The sequence below is a fragment of the Myotis lucifugus genome, unplaced genomic scaffold (genome assembly GCF_000147115.1).
Source record: "Myotis lucifugus unplaced genomic scaffold, Myoluc2.0 scaffold_106, whole genome shotgun sequence".
Classification (NCBI taxonomy): domain Eukaryota; kingdom Metazoa; phylum Chordata; class Mammalia; order Chiroptera; family Vespertilionidae; genus Myotis; species Myotis lucifugus.
In genome coordinates this window covers 2998352-3019277 of record NW_005871154.1, presented here as the reverse complement: position 1 = coordinate 3019277, position 20926 = coordinate 2998352, and the positions used below count along the sequence as shown (strand labels likewise).

General features: G+C 38.5%; 1 protein-coding gene and 1 non-coding gene across 3 annotated transcripts in view; one reads left to right on the top strand and one right to left on the bottom strand.

Moving 5' to 3' along the window:
• Positions 1-2212: 2212 nt before the first annotated feature.
• Positions 2213-2341, bottom strand: LOC111826863. The gene has a single exon (XR_002830291.1). It is a non-coding gene; the product is annotated as a small nucleolar RNA SNORA11 (small nucleolar RNA).
• Positions 2342-5679: 3338 nt separating this feature from the next.
• HIKESHI (Hikeshi, heat shock protein nuclear import factor) overlaps positions 5680-20926 on the top strand; it is a 31128-nt gene continuing 15881 nt past the window's right edge. The window contains exons 1-2 of one of the 2 annotated variants that reach the window (XM_006092888.3): positions 5680-5872; positions 8629-8866. In XM_006092888.3, the coding sequence (XP_006092950.1) occupies positions 5843-5872; positions 8629-8866 (268 nt within the window). In that variant the 5' untranslated portion in view covers positions 5680-5842. Of the gene's footprint in view, positions 5873-6088; positions 6394-8628; positions 8867-20926 lie in introns of those variants that run through there. The other variant, XM_014459307.2, reaches the window with a different exon arrangement.

Here is a 20926-nt window from a genome sequence, read left to right as displayed (position 1 = left end):
GGGATCATGCATATATGCATAAGAGTTCTTTGGTTGATCTCTTCCCACCCACCCACCCACCCACCCTAGGAGAGTAATTTTTAAACTTAAAAAATGCAATCCACAGTAAGAAATAGACTACATGTATTATATGCCAATCTCACACATATACATAAAAAAAATGTCCCATGAAACAAAATACACTTGTTTGATGTCATCTGATATTTTCTGTTTTTGTAATGCAGTATGACTCACTAAATTAGTTTCACAACCCAATGAATAATGGATCTCAACTGGCAGTTTGGAACACTCTGATCTAAGGGAAATGAGTTTAGATGACTTTTATCAAGGACCCACGCTGTCAGAAATACAAGCAAACATAGAAAATGCTACATGGTGTCTTTAACCACAGGTCATAGCTCTAACACTACAAAGTTTGTAACTTTGCCTACTTTCATTTATCACCTCTGGGTTTCCCCTGTTGTGATTTATAGAAAATGACCATCATTCTGAAATTGAGAGAGTGGATTTCAAAAAGATTCTTGGTATTTTGTGGTCATTTTCTGATGCAGAGTAAGATTGAAAGCAGACTCATTTCACCTGCTGTTTCTTCTTTTACCCCAGGATGATGTGGAGTGTAAAAAGTTGGGTGATTTCTGTTACATTTTATGTGATGAGTAAAAGATTGTGTATTTGTGTTTAATGCTAAAACTAGTCAATTTTGAGTTGTCAGAAAATCACTGGTTGTGAGAAATGTACAGTACTGCATCGACCATAATTTGTTGTTGTTGTTGTTTTAATTTGACGCAAAATTACTTTTTAAATTGCTAAAATTTTGTATTAAAAGAGGTTTGGTTTATCTTTCTGAAAGATGGAGTCAAAGCTTAATAATCCCAGTTTTGAGTAAGCATTCTGCATTGTTTCCCTCAAATCCCTGAATAAAACCGGCTGCAACAGTATTTGTAACTCTCAGTGGTCAAAACCCTTTGTGAAGGGCGCTCCAAAATAAAAATTTATTTGTGCCTTAAAATGTTATCTTCAAAAAAAAAAATGTTATCTTCAAGTAGCCCAAAGAGAATCACTTATAATTTCATTGGCCAGGTGTGCAAAGCATTGCATTACTTAGGCCCCTGTGTGAACCTGTGCCATGCAATGGTTCCAAATGCTGGTCTGTGGAAAAAGGATCATTTAGGGAGCATAAGACAGATCTCTGAGTCCCAACCTGATTCAGAGATCTAAGCTCAGTTTTTTGTTTGTTTGGTGTTTTTTTTTTTTAGCTTGCCCAGATGATTCCAACAGACAGATTAAGTTTATCTTAGCCCAGGCCAGCACTACTTTCCACAGTCATTTAAAACTTTCTCACTGTGGTTAACTAGTGCCTCTCAAACTCATGTTTAAGGGCACTGGTGGGAATGGTGGGGAATTGTTAATAGTTCTACTGTTTGTCTGATCACCTCTGTGTCTGGGATTTAGCGTTATTTCCGTTCCAGGTCCCACATCTGGGCCTGATTCAGCTTCCTACCAGGGCTCCTTTCTATGGCTTTGCTCTCCAGTCTTCTAGGCCACAACCAAGACCAGGATATACAAGAGAGGGAGCTGCAAACAAACTGTTCGAGGTCCCACATAGACTGAGGTCTCCCTTCTTCCTGGCCAGGGCCCCTCACTGCCTGATGCGCTGTCTCTTTCCTTCTGGTGGCCTTGCCAGTCTTGGGACTAGCTCCTGCCAGGCTGCCTCTGGGGCCAGGCTTCCAGGTAGTCAGGCTGCTTTCTGTATGCACATCGTAGGGCTCCGTTAAATGTTTGTCTCTGGAAAGGGTTTCCACCTTTGTGAGTTACTGCCTATCTTCCACTTCCCTTACAGCGGTTCTCAACCTGTGGGTCGTGACCCCTTTGGCGGTCGAACGACCCTTTCACAGGGGTCGCCTAAGACCATCCTGCATATCAGATATTTACATTACGATTCATAACAGTAGCAACATTACAGTTATGAAGTAGCAACGACAATAATTTTATGGTTGGGTCACAACATGAGGAACTGTATTTAAAGGGCCAGAAGGTTGAGAATCACTGCAATATCTCTGGTTGAACCTGCTCATTTTAGCACCTCACGGAAATGAATGCACTGTTGTGGGTTTCCTATGCCAGAAAATCAGTGCCAGACTAAGGGCTTTGGGAGCCTTTCCTTAGTGTTTGAATCTCACTGTTTGCTTGTTTGTTTGTTTGTTTGTTTGTTTTTAATAGGGTGTAATGTCACAGGAAGGCCATAGTATTCTGCCACCCATGAGGAGTAAGCCCAAGTTGCTGTTGGATGTGTTGTACACAGAGAAGCCATTCTTCAGGCGCTCTGCTCTCTCCACACCCAATGAATCTCACTGTTTAACACACTAGTTCATAGTAGGCATTCAGTGAAATGTTGAATGAGCAAAAAATTAGCTAAGAAATCTTTGCTTAAATGAATTTCTGGTGAATTTCAGGCAGTATAGATTGTGCACATGTGTTTGCAGAGGTGAACACCACTAGGCCTACTCCCTATGTAGAGCTGTCCGGGGAAAACAAAGGGAAGATTTGTACCTTATTGGTCTTTAGCCTCAGCCCTAGCACACACAGCTTAGACCCTTATATTTTCTTTAGCACTGTTTTCCACATTTGAACATGTACTAGAATCACCAGGAGGGCTCGTTAAATCACACATTGCTCTGCCCCATTCCAGAGTGTCTGATTCTGTAGGTTTTCGGTGGGGCCAGAGAATTTGCATTTTAACAAGTTCATAGGTCCCTTGGTGCTGTTGGCCCAGGGACCACACTTTGAGAACCACTGAATTTTCAATAGTAGTAGCTATACTTCAGTACTGTTTTACTCCCTACCATGTACCAGTACTGTGCTAAGCTCCTTATACGTATAAGTTATTTTATTTATTATCCAACAACCCCAGGAAGTACAAGTTATCCCATTTTACAGATGAGGAATCTGAGGAATCTGAGAACTAATGGTTTTTTGTTTGTTTGTTTTTGAGGACCAAAGTTTTAAAATAACTTGTCCAGTGTCCTAAGGGACAGGGCTGAGGTTTGAACTAATTTCTAACTTCAGGGTCCATGTCTATAACCATAATAATATCTGACACAGTTTTTGTGTCTTAAGTAAATACCTGACAACATGCAGTCCAATAACTCCTGAGATGAATGCCCAATCGTATCTACCCCCTGACAACCATCAAATGCCAGCTCTGATAGCAAGGAGCCTGAACATCCTTATTCCTTGCTTTATCTCAGGAGCCTAGAAAACAGCCCACACAGGGGTATAATAAATAAATAATTTTGGAAAGTAATGTATATTTAAAGTATCTAACTTAGGCAAGAAAAAACACAAACCTCTTGTGAATGAAGTAGGAGCATGTTCACATATACAGACTGAGTGTTCAGATTCTTAAGTTGGGGCGGTGGCTATTTATTCTCCTCTAGCTCAACACCTCTGAACTAGCAAAGCTCCTGTATACATGAGATTATGCATATAGGCCAGTGTTGCTCAAAGTGTGGTTTCTGGACCCGCAGCATCAGCATCACCTGGGAACATGTTTATGGCTGTCAGACTTAGCAAGTAAAATATAAGATGCCAAATTAAATTTGAATTTCAGATAAAACAATGAAATACTTGGGAATACTTATAATTAAAAATGATTCACCATTTATTTGAAATTCAAGATCTATGGGGCATTATGTATTTTATTTGACAACCCCTAACTTCTTAGAATTAAAATTCTTGGGCCTGATGTACTGAATCAGAAACTCAGGTGAGGGCCAGCCACCAGTGTTTTAACATGTCCTACAGGTGATTCTGAAGAACCTTAAAAGTTTGGAAACCACTGCCTAAAGCAGGGCTTAGTCCAACCTGGCCAGCTGTTAATAAAGTTTTTGGAACATAGCCACACCCTCTTCTTCACATATTCTTTTATTTATGTACTTACTAAGTTTACTGTCCTCTTGGAGCTTATATTTTTGTTATGGGGTTGTGTTAATCATATCTTCATCTGTAAGTGACAAATCCAGCTAAAACTGGCTTAACCAGTAAAGGAATACATTTATTCTCTTGCATAACCAGAAGTATGGAGGTAGAGTATGCTCCATGTCTGGTTGATTCCACAGTTCTTGATGTTACAAGGGCATGACAGGACAGAGACCTCATGGCCTAAAAAGCCTAAACTATTTACTCTCTGGTCTTTTGCAGGAAACATTTGCTTGACCCTGACCTAAAGAGAACTTCCTCTGATGATCTAATTGCAGTTTCTTTTCTTTTCTTTTTTCTAGTATTTGCAATTTAAACCTCTCCTAGGAACATAATCTTAAAAAAAATCTTTATTGTTGAAAGTATTACATATGTCCCCTTTCCCCTCCCCTAGTAACTTCTTCTAGCCTGCCCCCACCCCAGACCTTCACCACCCTACTGTCTGTGTCCATGTGTTACAGACAAACCAGAGAAGAACCAAGCAATGCTTAGAGAGATGGAGTTACATTTATTACGCACGGGCCCAGAGGAAAATGTCTCTCAAATTCTGGGTGAAATCACACAGGAAGTTTCCTGTATTTATACTACCTTACCCTCTTTGTCTTCCCAATATGGGGTTTTCCAGGTTCCCTTTGCAAGTTCTTAAAGGGCCCTATGTGCTGGCGCTTTGAGACCTCGACCAAAGGCTTGGCCTGATGCCAGCATGCATAACTTCGTCTGGGGAAGGATTAATGGCCTCTCTGAAATGGGAGTAGTCTTATTTTCCCTATAATTTAAGCCAGCAAGCATTTACAGAAGCCATACTATCAGGGTTAAAATTTCAAACAGCAGTTTTTATATAAGATGGATGCTTCACATGGGTTATGCATATATGCATACAAGTTCTTTGGTTGATCTCTTCCCACCCACCTACTCTCCCCATCTTCCCTCTGAGATTCCTCAGTCTGTTCTATTCTCCTATTTGGGTAGAATGAATATTGATGGCAATTAGTACTTGATGCCAGTTGTTTGGGCTATTGTTTTTTATTTCCTATGAACCTTTTCTGAAAATGGGTATAGAAAAAAAAATACATTTTACTATAAAAATCCCATTAATTAAGCACTGCCAGGTTCTATTTTAAGTGTTTTGTGAATGTATTAATGTACTTAATCCTCACAGCAACCCCAGGAGAGGCAATAATCCTACATAATAAAAGGCTAATATGCACATTGTCCCCTCCACCGTGAGTTCGATCTGGAGTTCGACTAGGGAGAGGCCGATTCCACCTGTAAAAAGTTGTCAATTAGTACAAAATAGCTGGTTAAAAATTAGCACTGAGCTATGGTGTAGCAGAAAGAAGCCCGATTTGGATCAGGACTTGGATTCAGACTCCAATAGTTAGTGCTGTGTCAAGATTTGGGGCTGGTCATTCTGGGCAATTTCCTCGCTTACAAAAGGGGGATAATAACGCCTACCTCACCGGGTTTTTGTCAGGATCTAGAAAAGGAATGACTGTAAAAGCGCACCGTGAGAAACAGCTCTCGGCCTTGGAGTCCCAAATTTGGATCCGCACCATCAACCCCAACAGGTAAAAACTCCTAGTACCCTTCCCGGAAGTCCACGCAGAGCCCTCTGGGACTTGTAGTCTCGCACTGGCTCCGGTCGCCTTTCTCTCGTAATTGGGGCGGGTGGGTGTACGCCCCGGAAGTACTTGTCTCCCGCGGGGCAGAAGGCGTGCCCGCCGCTGGCATAGCCGCTATGTAGCGGCGGGGCCGGTATCCTCCTGCTTGTTGTGGAAGGTGCTTGGGCTCCACTGGCGTCGCAGTCCCTGGACGTCTAAGTCGCCAGCCTGGGACCCTGTGGCTGAGCGGAGCCGCCGCCGCCATGTTTGGCTGCTTGGTGGCGGGGAGGCTGGTGAGGATGGGGCCGCGTGGGATCCGGCAGGGGGCAGGATGCCGGGGGCGAAGCGCTGGAAAGGGGAGGTGCTCGGGGTGGAGGGCTGCGGGGAAAACCCCTCCTGTCCGCTCTCTGGCTGAGGGTGGGGAGGGGAGACGCGGACGCTTGTTTTGCCCCGGATCTGTTCCTAGTCGGAGTGGCCACGCTGCCATTTATGGAATGTGCGTTACGTGCCGCGGAACGCACGCCTTTTGTCCATTCCTGTCATGTTAGCCTTCTGTCTAGCGCTGATGTGGCAGCTCAGACTCACCAGCCCTCGCAGCGTGCGAGATGGTTGCCGGCCTCCGGTCCTTTTTGCAGTCGGGGAGCTGAAGCTCCGTCTAGAGCACTCGCCTAAGCTCGCGGAGGGCGTGCGATGTACATGTGGGATTTGAATCTAGCCCGTGGCGTCCTGCTCATCAGAGATGAGGGTGCTCGGAGCATGTGGATCTGCTGGGTCCTTTTGGAAGGCGTCTAATAAAAATATGCCGGAGCGAATTGTAAGTTGGCCGATAGAAACGCCTGAAATTGAAGAGCGAGCCAAATCCGAGATGACTCTGGAAAGATGTGAGCAGCTAGTTTCCTTATCGGTCAGAAGAGAGAACAACCTCCCTCGCGGGAACGTTAGAATGAAAGACCAGCCCCGGGAATTGTTCAGGAATATAGTCTGGAAGGTGTGCGTTGCTTGCCTCCTTAGAAACCACCTAGAGGTTCATTTCAGACCCAACTCCTTTCACTTGGAGTTCTTTTTCTTACTCCCCCCCCTCCCCGATTTGTTCCGTGTTGCAGCCCCTTAGTTGGATGTTAATGTATTGTATTATGTACACAGTCCTAAGGAATCACAAAGATAAATTGGAGATGACCGGCCTGAGAAAGTTTTTTTGTCCGTCTCTTGAGTGGCCGGGAGGCCTCTTCTGGTGCCGGTGATAATTGGTAATACCGGTGAGAGAACTCTGGATTGCCCTGGCTGTTGATAGGAAAATTGAAAGGCCCAGCCTGGGATGAGTGTTGGACTCGGATGAAAAGTGTCATTAATGAGTGACTTTGAAAAAAAAAAAAAAAAAGAGTGTTTTCTTTCTTTTTTCTGTTAGTGACTTGTTTTTATATTTTTCCATTGATTTTTAGAGAGAGTGGAAAGAAGAGGGAGAGACAGGGAGAAACATTGATGTGAGAGAGGCACATGGATTGGTTGTCTCCCAAACGCCCATCAACCGGGGTTGGGGATCAAGCCTGCAACCCAGGTACATGCCCTAGACCGGAATGGAACCCAGGACCCTTCAGTCTGTGGGCTGGCACTCTATCCACTGAGCCAAACCAGCTAAGGCTCTTTCTTTTTCTTTCTTTTTTTTTTTTTAATCCTCACCGAGGATATTTTTCCATTGATTTTTAGGGAGAATGGAAGAATTAGGGAAAGACAGAGAGAAACATCGATTGGAAAAAAAACATTGATTGGTTGCCTCCTGCAAGAGTCCTGACCAGGGCAGGGCCCAAGGAGGAGCCTGCAACCAAGGTACATGCCCTTAACTGGAATTGAACCGGGATCCTTTGGTCTGCAGGCTGACACTTTATCTGCTGAGTCAAACCTGCTAGGGCCCTTTCTTTAAAAAAAAAAAAAATATGTGTGTGTGTGTACATATATATATATATATATATATATATATGTATATGTATATGTATATATGTATATATATATGTTTTGAATAACCTTTCATTTTTATAACATTCTGAAGCGATAGTGATTTACTTTTGTAAGTAAAATCCATCCAGGGGTCTTCTGAAATTATATTTTTAAAAGATTACATTATGAAATCATTTTAAGATTAAGTATTTTTGAATTCTCTTTTTCAAAATATTTCTAAGTTTGCAATTAGAGTTAACATACAGTATTATATTAGTTTAAGGTGACACCATATATTGTTATTACAGTATTATTGACTACTAGAGGCCTGGTGAACGACATTCCTGCATTTGGGCGGGGGGAGTCCCTCAGCCCAGCCTGAGCCCTCTCGAAGTCCGGGACCCCTTGGGGGATGTCTGCCTGCTGTGTAGGCGGGAGAGGCTCCCACCACCGCCGCCGCTGCACTTGCCAGCCATAAGCCCAGCTTCTGGCTGAGCGGCACTTCCCCTGTGGGAGCGCACTGACCACCAGGGGGCAGCTCCTGCGTTGAGCATCTGCCCCCTGATGGTCAGTGCACATCATAGCGACCGGTTGTTCTGCTGTTCGGTCGGCTTGCATATTAGCCTTTTATTATATAGGATATTCCCTTTGCTATATTTTACATCCCATATTTTACTAGGATTCACTATTAATATTAGCATTCTATCTAATATAGTTGGTAATTCCATAATTAGAGTCAGATTAACCCAATGTTATACTTGGTATAATGTCTATAATTGACTGTACTTGATAATAGCTTATAGCAATACTATAAGGCAGCGATTTTCAATTGGTGTGCCACAAGAATTTTTAAAACATACAATACCTGACTATTTAGTCAGAGGCACTGACCTCTTTTCCCTTAGATTGTCAAATAAAAAAATGACAATAGCTGTCCGGTGTGAATGAATCAAAATTCTATTTTTTTTTGTCAGCTTGGAAAAAATATATTTTGGGGTGCCTCAGAATCTTAGTAATTAGTTTATGTGTGCCATATGACAAAGATTGAAAATCGCTGCTATGAGAATTATAAAAACTCATCAAACTATTGAGTTAAGACGAGTTTCTTATTTTCTAGGTGCAAACAGCTGCACAGCAAGTGGCTGAAGATAAATTTGTTTTTGACTTGCCTGACTATGAAAATATCAACCATGTTGTGGTTTTCATGCTGGGAACAATCCCATTTCCTGAGGGGATGGGAGGATCTGTCTATTTTTCCTATCCTGATTCCAATGGAATGCCAGTGTGGCAACTCTTAGGATTTGTCACGAATGGAAAACCAAGTGCCATCTTCAAAATTTCAGGTCTTAAATCTGGTAAGAGTAATATATTGAAATAGTTTCATAATTAAACTGTGTTCTTAAATAGCATAACATAGAATGTGGCTTTTAAAACACTTCATTATATTTTTCTGGTTGCTAACGTAATACATAACTTTTTAAAACGAAATTAGATGATCCTCAAACATTTGAAAAATAGTAACTGAAAGACTTTAGTTCCTCACACTCCCATCCTCTGCTCCTGGAGAAACCACTCACTGTTGTTCTCTTTGTATGGTATATGCCATTGTAAAGGGATTTTCCTGAATCAGTGGGTGTTTTAATAAATAATGAGCAGAATCTTGTCATAATTTGTAATATGCATATCTATGTTTTAAATGAACAGATAAACCAAGTAGACTCATAGTAAATAAAACGAGAGTCATTTTTTCTTTTATGAAGATGTTTGATCTCTTAGATGATTACCCCTTCAGTGTTCTTTTGGTTGTATTGGCATTGCAGATTTTAGACTTTATGGGGACATAATCCTTGCTTTGATTCTATTTAGTTATGTTGTGAAGAAATGTGAGAGTAAACATAGATATCATTTACTCCCATTGAGTCTCCAGTTTCCTTGAATCTAGATGAAAATAGACATGGAAAATTCTTGGAATATAAATATACCAGAGAAAACAGAGACTATAGGATGGGATTTTTTTTTAAAAGGCAGCAAACAAATAATTATATTGCTCCTATGAGTAATGGGTCTAAAATATTGTAACATAGGGAACCAAAAAAAAAAAAAAAAAAAAAAAAAAGCTGCCATTAGTATATTAATCTTAAAACTTAGAGTATGGCAAAAGCATTATCAAGGATTAAGAGATTTATTCACTAGGAATGAGATAATTTACTAGGAAGATTTAAATATTTCTGGGAAATGGTAAATGTCATGAATTTGTGTGTATATATAATATAACTTCAAATATATAAAGAAAAATATTGACATGATAAATGGACAGCCTTAATATTTTAATATACCTCCTGATAATTAACATATCAAGTAGATTATTAGTAAAGAAGGAAGATTTGAATAAAAGACTTAACAGATTTGAGCTAATGGATATTTATAGAACTCTGCAACTGATAATTAGGTCACACAGATCAAGCAAAAGTGGGTTTACAGTTGTTTGTATGGAAAATAATACAATAATTAATAATATAAGAATAAACACTGTTTCATGTACTCACAACTATAAACCTACTTTGTATACATTTTTTTCACCCTGTATACATTTTTAAGTCCACAGAACATTTATGAAATGTCACCACATATCAAGTTACAAAGTACACTGCAGCAAATGGCAGACAATCATTTATACAACCCACAATGCAGTGTTATTACAAATCAAAAGATAAAACATTATCATGAAATTTAAAAATATTTAAAAATAATTCATGAGTTGTAGAAGAAATGATCATGGAAAATAAACTTTTACAGAAACCAAAACAAACCAAAAACCCCATCATAAATCAAACCTTTTGAATGCAGGTAAGATAGTACTAAAGAGATTGACTCATAGGCTTAAATATACTGTGTATGTATATATATAAAAAGAGAGATTGAAATTAATGAACTAAGTATTTAACTTAAGCAACTCAAAGAAAGTAGAAAATAATAATGCTAAGAATAGAAATTAATGACAAAAAGTAAAGAAACAACAGAGGGCTTAATTTAAAAAAAATTCGATTCTTTGAAGAGACTAATGATGAGCCACTGAAAAGATAGTATTGAGGAAAAAGAAGGCACAAATAATGTAATTAAAAATGTAAAAATGGGGACATGATTATAAGTATAGTAGAGAGGAATGTTTACGAGGAATTTTGTGCCAATAAATTTGAGAATGACAAAGGAACATGAAATTGGCTATTTTCTAGAGGAATATACTAAAAACTGACTAAATAAATTTAAAAATCCTGAATAGATATAATACCAATAAAGAAGTTAAAACCAGTGATTAAAAATATAATTCTCCCTTCCACAGGCATCTGTCAGGCCCAGACAGTTTTATAAAGTTCAACTAAACCTTTATGAAACAAATTGTTCTTATCTATAATAATAAAAGCATAATATGCTAATTAGACCGGACATCTTTCCAGACAAAGCCGGGGCTGCGAGGGGAGCCCAAGTCCCAAGTGCCTGCTGGCAGCCGGAGGGAAGCCCTGTCCCAGGTGGCAGAGGGAAGCTGGTGCTGGCAGCCAAGGAAAAGAAGGCCTACCCTTGCATGAATTTCGTGCATTGGCCTCTAGTCTTTTATAAACTGTCAGAAAATAGGAAAAGAGGCAGTTACCTAGTTATATTTTGAAGCTAATTAACCTTTATATCAAAAAGGATAAGGACAGCCAGCTAGTGTGGTTCAGTGGTTGTGCATGAAACTATGAACCAGGAGCTCAAGGTTCTATTCCTGGTCAGGGCACATACCCAGGTTGCAGGCTCCATCCTAGTAGGGGGCATGCAGGAGGCAGCCCATCAATAATTCTTTCTCATCTCAACCTCTGAGCCACACCAGCGGGGCATGTTGTTCCTTTTTATTGTTGGGTAGTTCCATTATTGGATATACCACAACTTGTTTATCCATTTATCTATTGATGGACATTTAGATTGTTTCCAGTTTGGGCTTATAAAATAAAGCTGCTAGAAACATTTGTGTTCATCTTTGTATGGACATATGCTTCCATTTCTTTTGGGTAAATACCGAGGAGTGCAGTGGCTGGATTATATGGTACTTGTATGTATAACTTTTCAAGAAACTGCCAGAGTATTTTGCAACATTGTTATTCCATTTTACATTTCAACCAGCAATTTATGAAAATTCTAGTTCTTCCACATTCTTGCCAACACTTGGTATGGTTAGTTTTAGGCATTTTACTACGTGTATAGTGGTCTCCCATTGTGTTTTATAAATTTGCATTTCCTTAATGACTAATGATGTTAAGCTTTTTTCCCATGTGCTTATTTGCTATCTATATATCTTCCTTGGTGAAGTCTTTGTCCAAATCTTTTGCTTGCTTTTTTAAATTGGGTTGTCTTCTTACTCGGTTTTGAGAGAATATATATATTCTTGATTCAAGTTATAAATTTATAAGATATGTGATTTTAAAATATTTTTTTCCTGCCCTAACCGGTTTGGCTCAGTGGATAGAGCGTTGGCCTGCGGACTGAAAGGTCCCAGGTTCGATTCCAGTCAAGGGCATGTACTTTGGTTGCGGGCACATCTCCAGTAGGGGTTGTGCAGGAGCTAGCTGATCGATGTTTCTCTCTCATCGATGTTTCTAACTCTCTTTCCCTCTCCCTTCCTCTCTGTAAAAAATCAATAAAATATATAATTTAAAAAAACCCCAAAAAACAAACTAACAGATATTCCTGGCCTCCATCCCAAATCCACTATATCTGATACTCCAGGGGAGGGCCCAGGAATCATTAAAAAAAAAGATATATATATCTTTAAAAAAAAAAAAAAATATATATATATATATATATATATATATATATTTTTTTTTTTTTTTCCTGGTCTTTAGCTTATCTTTTAACAGTGTCTTTTGTAGAGCAGAAGTCTGTAGTTTTGATCAAGTCCATTCTTAAATTTATTCTTTTCTGGATTGTGCTTTTGGTGTAAGCAATTTTTGCCTAATGCAAGGTTAGAAAGGTTTTCTCCTAGACGCTTTTCAGTTTTGGATTTTACATTTATATCTGAGATCCAATTTGAATTTTTAGTGCAAGGTATGGATTGAAGTTCAATTTTATTTTTCAAATGGATATCAAACTGTTCTAATATCATTTGTTGAAAAGATGAAGTTTTTCCACAACATTTTTCCACAGCCATCAAAAGCATGTTCACTTGACATTCTGTTGGAAACTCTTAAACTGCTCCATTTTAATGTAGAATATGAACATATGCAAATGAATATATGAGAATTTATTGTAAGCATACACAAATGAATATATGATTATTCATGTATTGGTTTACAAAGGAAAGAAAGAAATGGAAATAGATACTATAGTGTTTTGTTTTTTTTGAACAATAAATCACTAGTTGATAACATGCTAATAGATTAGATGGATATTCGTATATATAGTAATAAGCAATACAGGAAGCGGAGCAACTAATTTGGGGGAAGAGAGATATGTTTTTGCTTTTGGTTTGAGGGTCCTGTGGAACATGATAGCAGTGCCTTAAATATAAAGTGGTTGATTCGTTTGTGTAGCAATAGGCTAGTGGTCAGCTAACTGTTAACCTTTTGCATAGTTGGAAAGTGTAGTTCTATTTGGTACCCAGAGTCATATACACTGATTAAGGTTAATATTGGCCACTAGCCAGTAGACCAGGACCCATTGGTTGTTTCTGGAGATACACTAATTAAATTGTCAATTTAATTGTCCCTACCTCACTCTCTGTTCTTTGCCCCAGCTCTGCCAACATTTTGAGTTGGGAAAGGGATACAACATCTCTTTTATTTATGATCATCACTATATTCCCTGGAGGAGATACTTTGGTAGTTGTGAAAAGTGCTTTCTCCTATACTTTTTGCAATGTCTTTGTCTTTTCCCTTTTTTCTTGTGACACCGAAAAGATTAGGGGTTAGGGATGGGTGCATTCTGGGATCATAAGAATATTTATTCAATCTGGAAAAAGTTCAGCATTCATCCAATCTGGAAAAAATTGAGCAATAAAAAATGAGTTAATCAAATTGCTCTAACCAAAACTTTAACAATAATACTTAGTGAGATAATGTTTTCTGTTGTGGCATTAGATAAAACAGTCCAAACTCTAATCCCAGAGTAATACTTGATTCAGTACAGGATAATAGATTTATTTCCATTATGATAATTACTAGTTCTTGTATTCTCTTGCCTTTTAAAAAATAAATTGTTTCTCATCATTTCCATTATAATATGGTTACTGATAGTTTTATGAAAACAAAACAATTTCAATGTAGTATTTGTAATGGATAAATCACATGCTTTATTAAAGAAAAATAAAGCAGCTTAAAATACTTAGAGACTTAGTTCATATCGACATTAAATGAATGGTAAAATGCTGTTAAAAAATTTTTTTTGTAGTATGTTTTGGAATAGCACTTTTTAGATGTTTAAAGTATTAGAATTCTTCTTAATTTATATAAAAGATTAGACTTGTTATTTGTATTAGGGAATTATTAAAATTTGTGTTAGGGAACTATTAAAATATAAGAATTGGTGGACTTGTAAGGTTCAAATATATGTTTTATTATATTGAGCAAATCTAGCTAAATAATGCATCAGGGTGAGAGAGAGACATACTGAACTAACTTTAGGCAGTTGTGATTGAACTGAAAATTTATTAAGTAACAAATCTAGCAGAATTTTATTGGAGTAGGGAGAGTAGAAGGTTAGTTTAGGTGAAGCAGATTTCATGTTAAGAAACTTTGGCAATGTTTGCAATTCTCTGATGAATGATGAACAGATTTCTTAACTCACAGAACAGTTTTGGTTGGGGAAGGTCAAGAGAGTTCTGTTGGGAGAATTGCAGTTGGAATGGGGTCTTGAAACCAGTTACTATGAGTTATTTTCATTGAGAGAAAATTCTTTGTGACTCTTGGGTTCTGAAAAGGAGTTATGATGCTGGACCAATTTGGGTGATGGATAGGACTGAACTTAAAATTATAAAAGGAAGAGCCCTAGCTGGTTTGGCTCAGTGGATAGAGCATCGGCCTGTGGACTGAAGAGTCCCCTGTGGACTGAAGAGTCCCGGGTTCGATTCCGGTCAAGGGCACATGCCTGGGTTGCGGGCTAGGTCCCTGGTAGGGGGCATGCAGGAGGCAGCCGATCAATGACTCTCATCATTGATGTTTCTATCTCTCTCACTTCCTCTCCCTTCCTCTCTGAAAGCAATAAAAATATATATTTTAAAAAAATTATAAAAGGAAGGGTTTGGTATTAAGAAACAAGAAACAACTTCCTTTCCTAAAATCACTTATTTGTGCATTTAATTATTGGTTGATATTTGTACGTTCCCTGACTGGATATCGAACCTGCAACCTTGGCATAGTGGGACAGTGCTCTAACCAAATAAGACACCTGGCCAGGGCCTTTATTTCCTTCTTAGCACATACTTTTCAGATTGATGATTGCTCTCAGTAGGGTTCATCTTTGTGTATATATTAAAATTATTCTAAGACAGTGTTGAAACAGATTAGAATGGAGATAATTGAAAATGGCAGTATGGGAGATTAGACTGGAACATGATCTTGAAGTATGAATAGGTTTGGATGGTATGGAAGCGGGAGGATGGGAATTGCATTTGGAGATGATCAAAATCATAAAAGTGCACTGTACCTTCAAGTGACAGTGAGGAGGAGACTTTTAAAGGTAGCATGATATACCCGGCTGGTGTGGCTCATTAGTTGAGCATTGACCCATGAACTAGGAGCTCACAGTTCGATTCCGGTCAGGGCACATGCCTGGGTTGCAGGCTCAATCCACAGTAGGGGGTGTGCAGAAGATAATTGATCAATGATTCATTATTGATGTTTCTTTCCCTCTTTCCCTCTCCCTTCCTCTCTCTGAAATCAATTTAAAATAACATACTAAAAAAACACACAAATGAAGTAAAAGGCATGGGATAAGGTTTTAAGGTTTTAAAGGTAAAGTGGAGCTGTTATGTGTTGGTCATGCAATATGAGGCTTAATTTTTTTTCCTGGTAGGCAAGTGCTTGAGCAAGGTAATGATATTATTACAAATGTTGTTTTAGGAAAATCATTGGGATGGGTTGGGGAGTCTTGTTGAAATTAGAGCTAGAGAAATCAATTAGGAAGATTTTATAGTGATTGAGGGATAAAGCAAAGGGTAACATGGCATGTCTGTTCAGTGCACTGTGCTAGGCTTTTACATGTACTATCTATTTAATCTTTAACAACATTTAGAGGTGGGTATTACAAGTCTCTGGTTTTTAAGAGGTTAGATGTCAGAGAAATTGAATATTTTGTTCAGAGAAGAAAGTCTGCTTTTACACAGTATCTATACATCTACCTCTTTCAAACCGTTTTATATTGTTTGGTAATACCATAATTTATTTAACAAATACCTCTTGATGGAAATTTGGGCTGTTTCCATTTTTTTTATTGTTTTACTAACAATGCTACAATAAATATTCTTACACATATCTTTGTACATATTTTCTAGCACTGTATTTCTGTAGAAGAAACTCCTAGAAGTGGAACTGAATTCCTGGATTAATATGGCCTTTAAAACAAACGGTATAGGAGGCCTGGAAAAAGGGTACTGAATGTGGATACTCGATCATGATTGTCATGGCAGTTTTTAGAAAGTCGTAATAAAGGTACAGTGTACTTAGTACTACCTAAAAAACTAATAGAGCAGCCCAGTCGCAGTGGCTTTGTTGGTTGAGCATCATCGTGTGCACTGAAGAGTTGCTGGTTCGATTCCCGGTCAGGGCATATACCTGGGTTGTGGCTTTGATCGCCGGTTGGGGTGCATATGGAAGGCAATCCAACAATGTTTTTCTTTCACATTGGTGTATCTCTCCCTCTCCCTCCCCCACTCTGAGTATGTCCTTGGGTGAGGATTAAAAAAACATACAAACAAAAAACCAAAAACTAATAGAGCATATTCTTGCTAAGGATGTTAACAGAGTAAGCCATGGAATATTAGAATGGAAGGCCCGAAGAATAATTTTATATAATCCTTAATTTTACTGTTGAGACTCTTAAAATCTGGAAAGTTTTAGAGTGTTCTTAAAATAGAGCAGGGATTAGGATCTAGCTACTCATTTTTTTATTTTTTTATATTTATTGATTTGAGAGAGGAAAGGAGAGGTAGAGAGAGATAGTAACACCAAAGTAAGTTTAAGGAGAAACCTACATTTAAATTCCTTTTCATTGTTTTATGTGTATATATAGTTGATATGTTTGTAACTGCTAGTTTCTGCCATTTTTACTTAATATTATTTCATAATGGGTTATGAAATTAAGAAAAAATTTTAAAATTGATTTTTAGAAAAAGAGTAAGGGAGAGGGAGAGAGAGAAACTTCAGTGTGAGAGCCCACAAGCCAGGCATATGTCCTGACCAGGAATCGAACTGACAACCTTTTGGTGCACAGGAATACACCCAACCAACTGAGCCACACTGGCTAGGGCTGACATTTAAAAAAAATAAATTGCCATCATTTTTTCCCCAAAGAATAGATTTTTTTTTTTTTTTTTTGTTTTTTAAATATTTTATTGATTTTTTTACAGAGTGGAAGGGAGAGGGATAGAAAGTTAGAAACATCGATCAGCTGCCTCCTGCACACTCCCCACTGGGGATGTGCCTGCAATCAAGGTACATGCCCTTGACTGGAATCGAACCCGGGACCCTTGAGTCCACAGGCTGACGCTCTATCCACTGAGCCAAACCCAGTTAGAGCCCAAAGAATAGTTTATTGATTTTTAGGGAGAGAGGAAGGGAGAAGAGGGAGACATCTGTGTGAGAGTGTAACATCGATGGGCTGTGGACTATGAAATTTTGATGTGTTCAAAAGTGTTAAATGTTTAGTTTTCCCTTATTTTCTTTCCCTTCTTTACTATTAACTAAATAAAGCAAGTAACAGAAACATTCTGATCTTCATATGGACTAGAGTGGGAATAGAATAGATTTTTATTTTTATTTAAAAGGAAAAGGTGACCTGAGTTTCATAAGCACAGATGTAGAGAATACCAACCTTTTTTCTGCCAGTATAGTACTTTGTTGATAAATTATAGTTTGATTGCCTATCCTTGCTGGGCATTTTGGTCCCCCACCCCCAGGCCCCCTGGGGCAAATCTCTGAACATACTTTATATTTTCAGTTGTTTGTTGCTAGTACATAGAAATATAATAGAATTTTAAGACTTCATTTTTTAAAAAAAATATATTTTATTAATTTTTTTTACAGAGAGGAAGGGAGAGGGATAGAGAGAGTCAGAAACAACCATGAGAGAGAAACATCAATCAGCTGCCTCCTGCACACTCCCCACTGGGTATGTGCCCGCAACCAAGGTACATGCCCTTGACCGGAATTGAACCTGGGACCCTTGAGTCTGTAGGCGGATGCTTTATCCATTGAGCCAAATCGGTTAGGACAAGACTTCATTTTTTTTTAGCAGTTTTAGGTTTACAACAAATTTGAGAGGAGGGTACATTTCCTGTATACTCTTCCCCGACACATGTATAACCTCTCTTATTATCAGTATTATTTACCAGAATGGCACATTTTTTACCAAGGGTTGAACTTGCAATGACACATCATAATCACGCAAAGTCCACAGTTTACCTTATGTTCACTCTTGCTGTTGTATATTCTGTGAGTTTGGACAAATATATAGTGACATATATACATAATTATATCATAGAGTATTTTCACTGCTCAAAAAATCCTCTGTGCTCTCCCAATTCACTGCCCTACCCTATGCCTACTCCCAGCAGCCACTGATTTATTTTTTGCTTTGACTGCATAGTTTTGCCTTTTCCAGAATGTCATATAGTTGGCATCATACAGTATTAAGCCTTTTCACATGGGCTTCTTTCACTTAGTCATGTGCATTTAAGTTTCTTCCATGTCTTTTTATGTTGGTAGCTCATTTCTTTTTAGTGCTGAGTAATATTTCATTATCTGGATTTATCACAATTTATCCACTCATCTACTGGGGAAGATCAAGTTTTGAATAAATTTGCTATAAACATCCACGTGTAGGTTTTTGTTTAGACATAAGTTTCAGCTCCTTTGGGTAAATACCAAGGAGTACAATTGCTGGATCATAGGGTAAGAGTATGTTTAGTTTTATAAGAAATTGCCAAACTGTTTTCCAGAATGACGGTACCATTTTGCATTTCTGCCAGCAATGAATGAGAGTTCCTGTTGCTCCACATACTTGCTAGCATTTGGTGTTGTCAATTGATTTTTGTATATTGACTGTATCCTGAAGGATGAAGGAAAGGTAACATATATAATATCTTGCTAATCTCCCTTATTAATTCTAGCAATTTCCTAAGATTTTCTATATAATCATAATGTCTGTGGAAATGATTTTTTACTCCTTTCCTTTCAGTTTTTTTATTTTATTTCCTTTTTGTTGTTGTTAATCCTAACCTGAGGATATTTTTTCTATTGATTTTTAGAGAGAGGGGATGGGAAGGGGAGAGAGAGAGAGAAAATTTGATGATCGAGGATTGATCTGAGAACGGCAAATCAATTGGTTGCCTCCTGCTTGAGTCTCAACTGAGATGTGCCCTTAACTGGAATCAAACCTGCGACCTTTCAGTCCACAGGGTGATGCTCTAACCACTGAGCAACCAGCTAGGGTGCTTTTTCTTTCTTTTTATTGCTGTATTGCATTGCCCAGACCTTCTTCAAGCACATGAATGTCAGTAATAAAAGGCATAGCAATCATTCTCTCTTCCTCTATGTTATAAGTGGCTAAGATTGATGAATTGGCCTTTTCATCAATATGAAATGCTCTTTATGTCTTGGTAATGCTCCTGACTTGACGTCTACTTTGTCTAAAATTTATATAGCTTTTTCAGCTTCCTTATGATTAGTATTCACATGCTATGTTTTTCTCTATATTTTTACTTTTGACAAACCTATGTGTCACTTGTAAACAGTATATAGTTAGATGCTGCCTCTTTTTAAACCTTCTCTACAGTCTCTGCCTTTTAAATGAAGTGCTTAATCCATAAATATTTAATGTTATTGATATGGTTATTTTTAAAAATTTTACCTTATTGTTCCTTTTTCCCTTTTCAAGGGGGCCTTCTTTTGGATTATGTTTAAAATTCTTCTTTCTTTCTTTTTTTTTTTTAGTTATCTACCTTTGCATTAATTTTTTAGTGGTTCCTCTGGAGATTATGATAATTATGATTCACTATAACTTTTCACAATATACTGTGAGTTAATATGAACAAACATCTATGTTTGATAGTTATGACAATTTTTATAGGGCTTCGTCTTCAGTTTTCCTTTCTGGGCCAGTCTACTTAGTGAAATTTTGAATATAATGACAAAAAACCTTAGGGCAAAAATTACATCTTGGTGATTTATTTTGGATTAAAATACTTACCTCCATTCTCATCATCTTCATACCAAAGATTTCAGAGAGGAAGGGAGAGAGAGAGATAGAAACATCAATGATGAGAGAGATGGATTCCATGTCTTTTTTTTTTATGTTGTTGAAGTTCTAAGTTTAACTCTTACCCTATGTTCATTGAACATCCCTATAACTAGTGTTTTGAACTCTGCATCTAGTAGATTGCTTGTCTCCATTTTTTTAGTTCCTTTTTTTGAAGTTTTGTTCTGCTCTTTCATTTGGGACATGTTTATTTGTCTTGGTTATCTTGGCAGACTCCCTGTGTTTGTTTCTTTGTATTGGGTAGAGCTGCTACGTTTCCCCGGTTTAATAGAGTTGTCTAATACAGTATGTGTCCTGTAGGGTCCAGTGGTGCTCTGATGTCTGCTGAGTCTGCCACTTGAGTGTGTTGCTTGTGAAGGTGGTTGGGTGGTGATTCTTCAACATGGTCTGAAACTGTCCACCTGGTGTGCTTGCGTGGGGGCCTTCCGAGAGGTGCATGCCAAGGTCAGCTGCTGCCTGTGTTCTGTCCGGGGCCATCTGGCATGAGCTGCAAAGCAATCAGCACATGGCTGCTACTTGTGTTGGAGTTGGAGGTGCCCAGGCAAAGCCAAGTTGTGAACCAAGGCCAGCAGCCGCTAGTGCTGGGCCTGGGGTTACTTAGCAAGAGGTACAGGGTATGCTGAAGCCAGGTGCTGTTTATTTGAGAGACTTCAGGAAAATATGAAGCATGAGCCAAGATGGGCCATTTGTATGGAAAACCCACTTGAAACAGCTTGGGTGGGCCTGAAAGTTGGGTAAGGCGGAGGTTCAGGGAATCACCGGGATGGGGCAAGCAGTGTGAGTCCGGTTGATGGAGTCTCAGATATGGCACCTACCTGCTGGTTTTTTTGGGGAGGGCTCATCAAAGGAACAATAGTCTCTGCTAGCACTTCTGTCTGGGAAAAAGTTACCCCCCTTCTCTCCCCTTCTCTCCC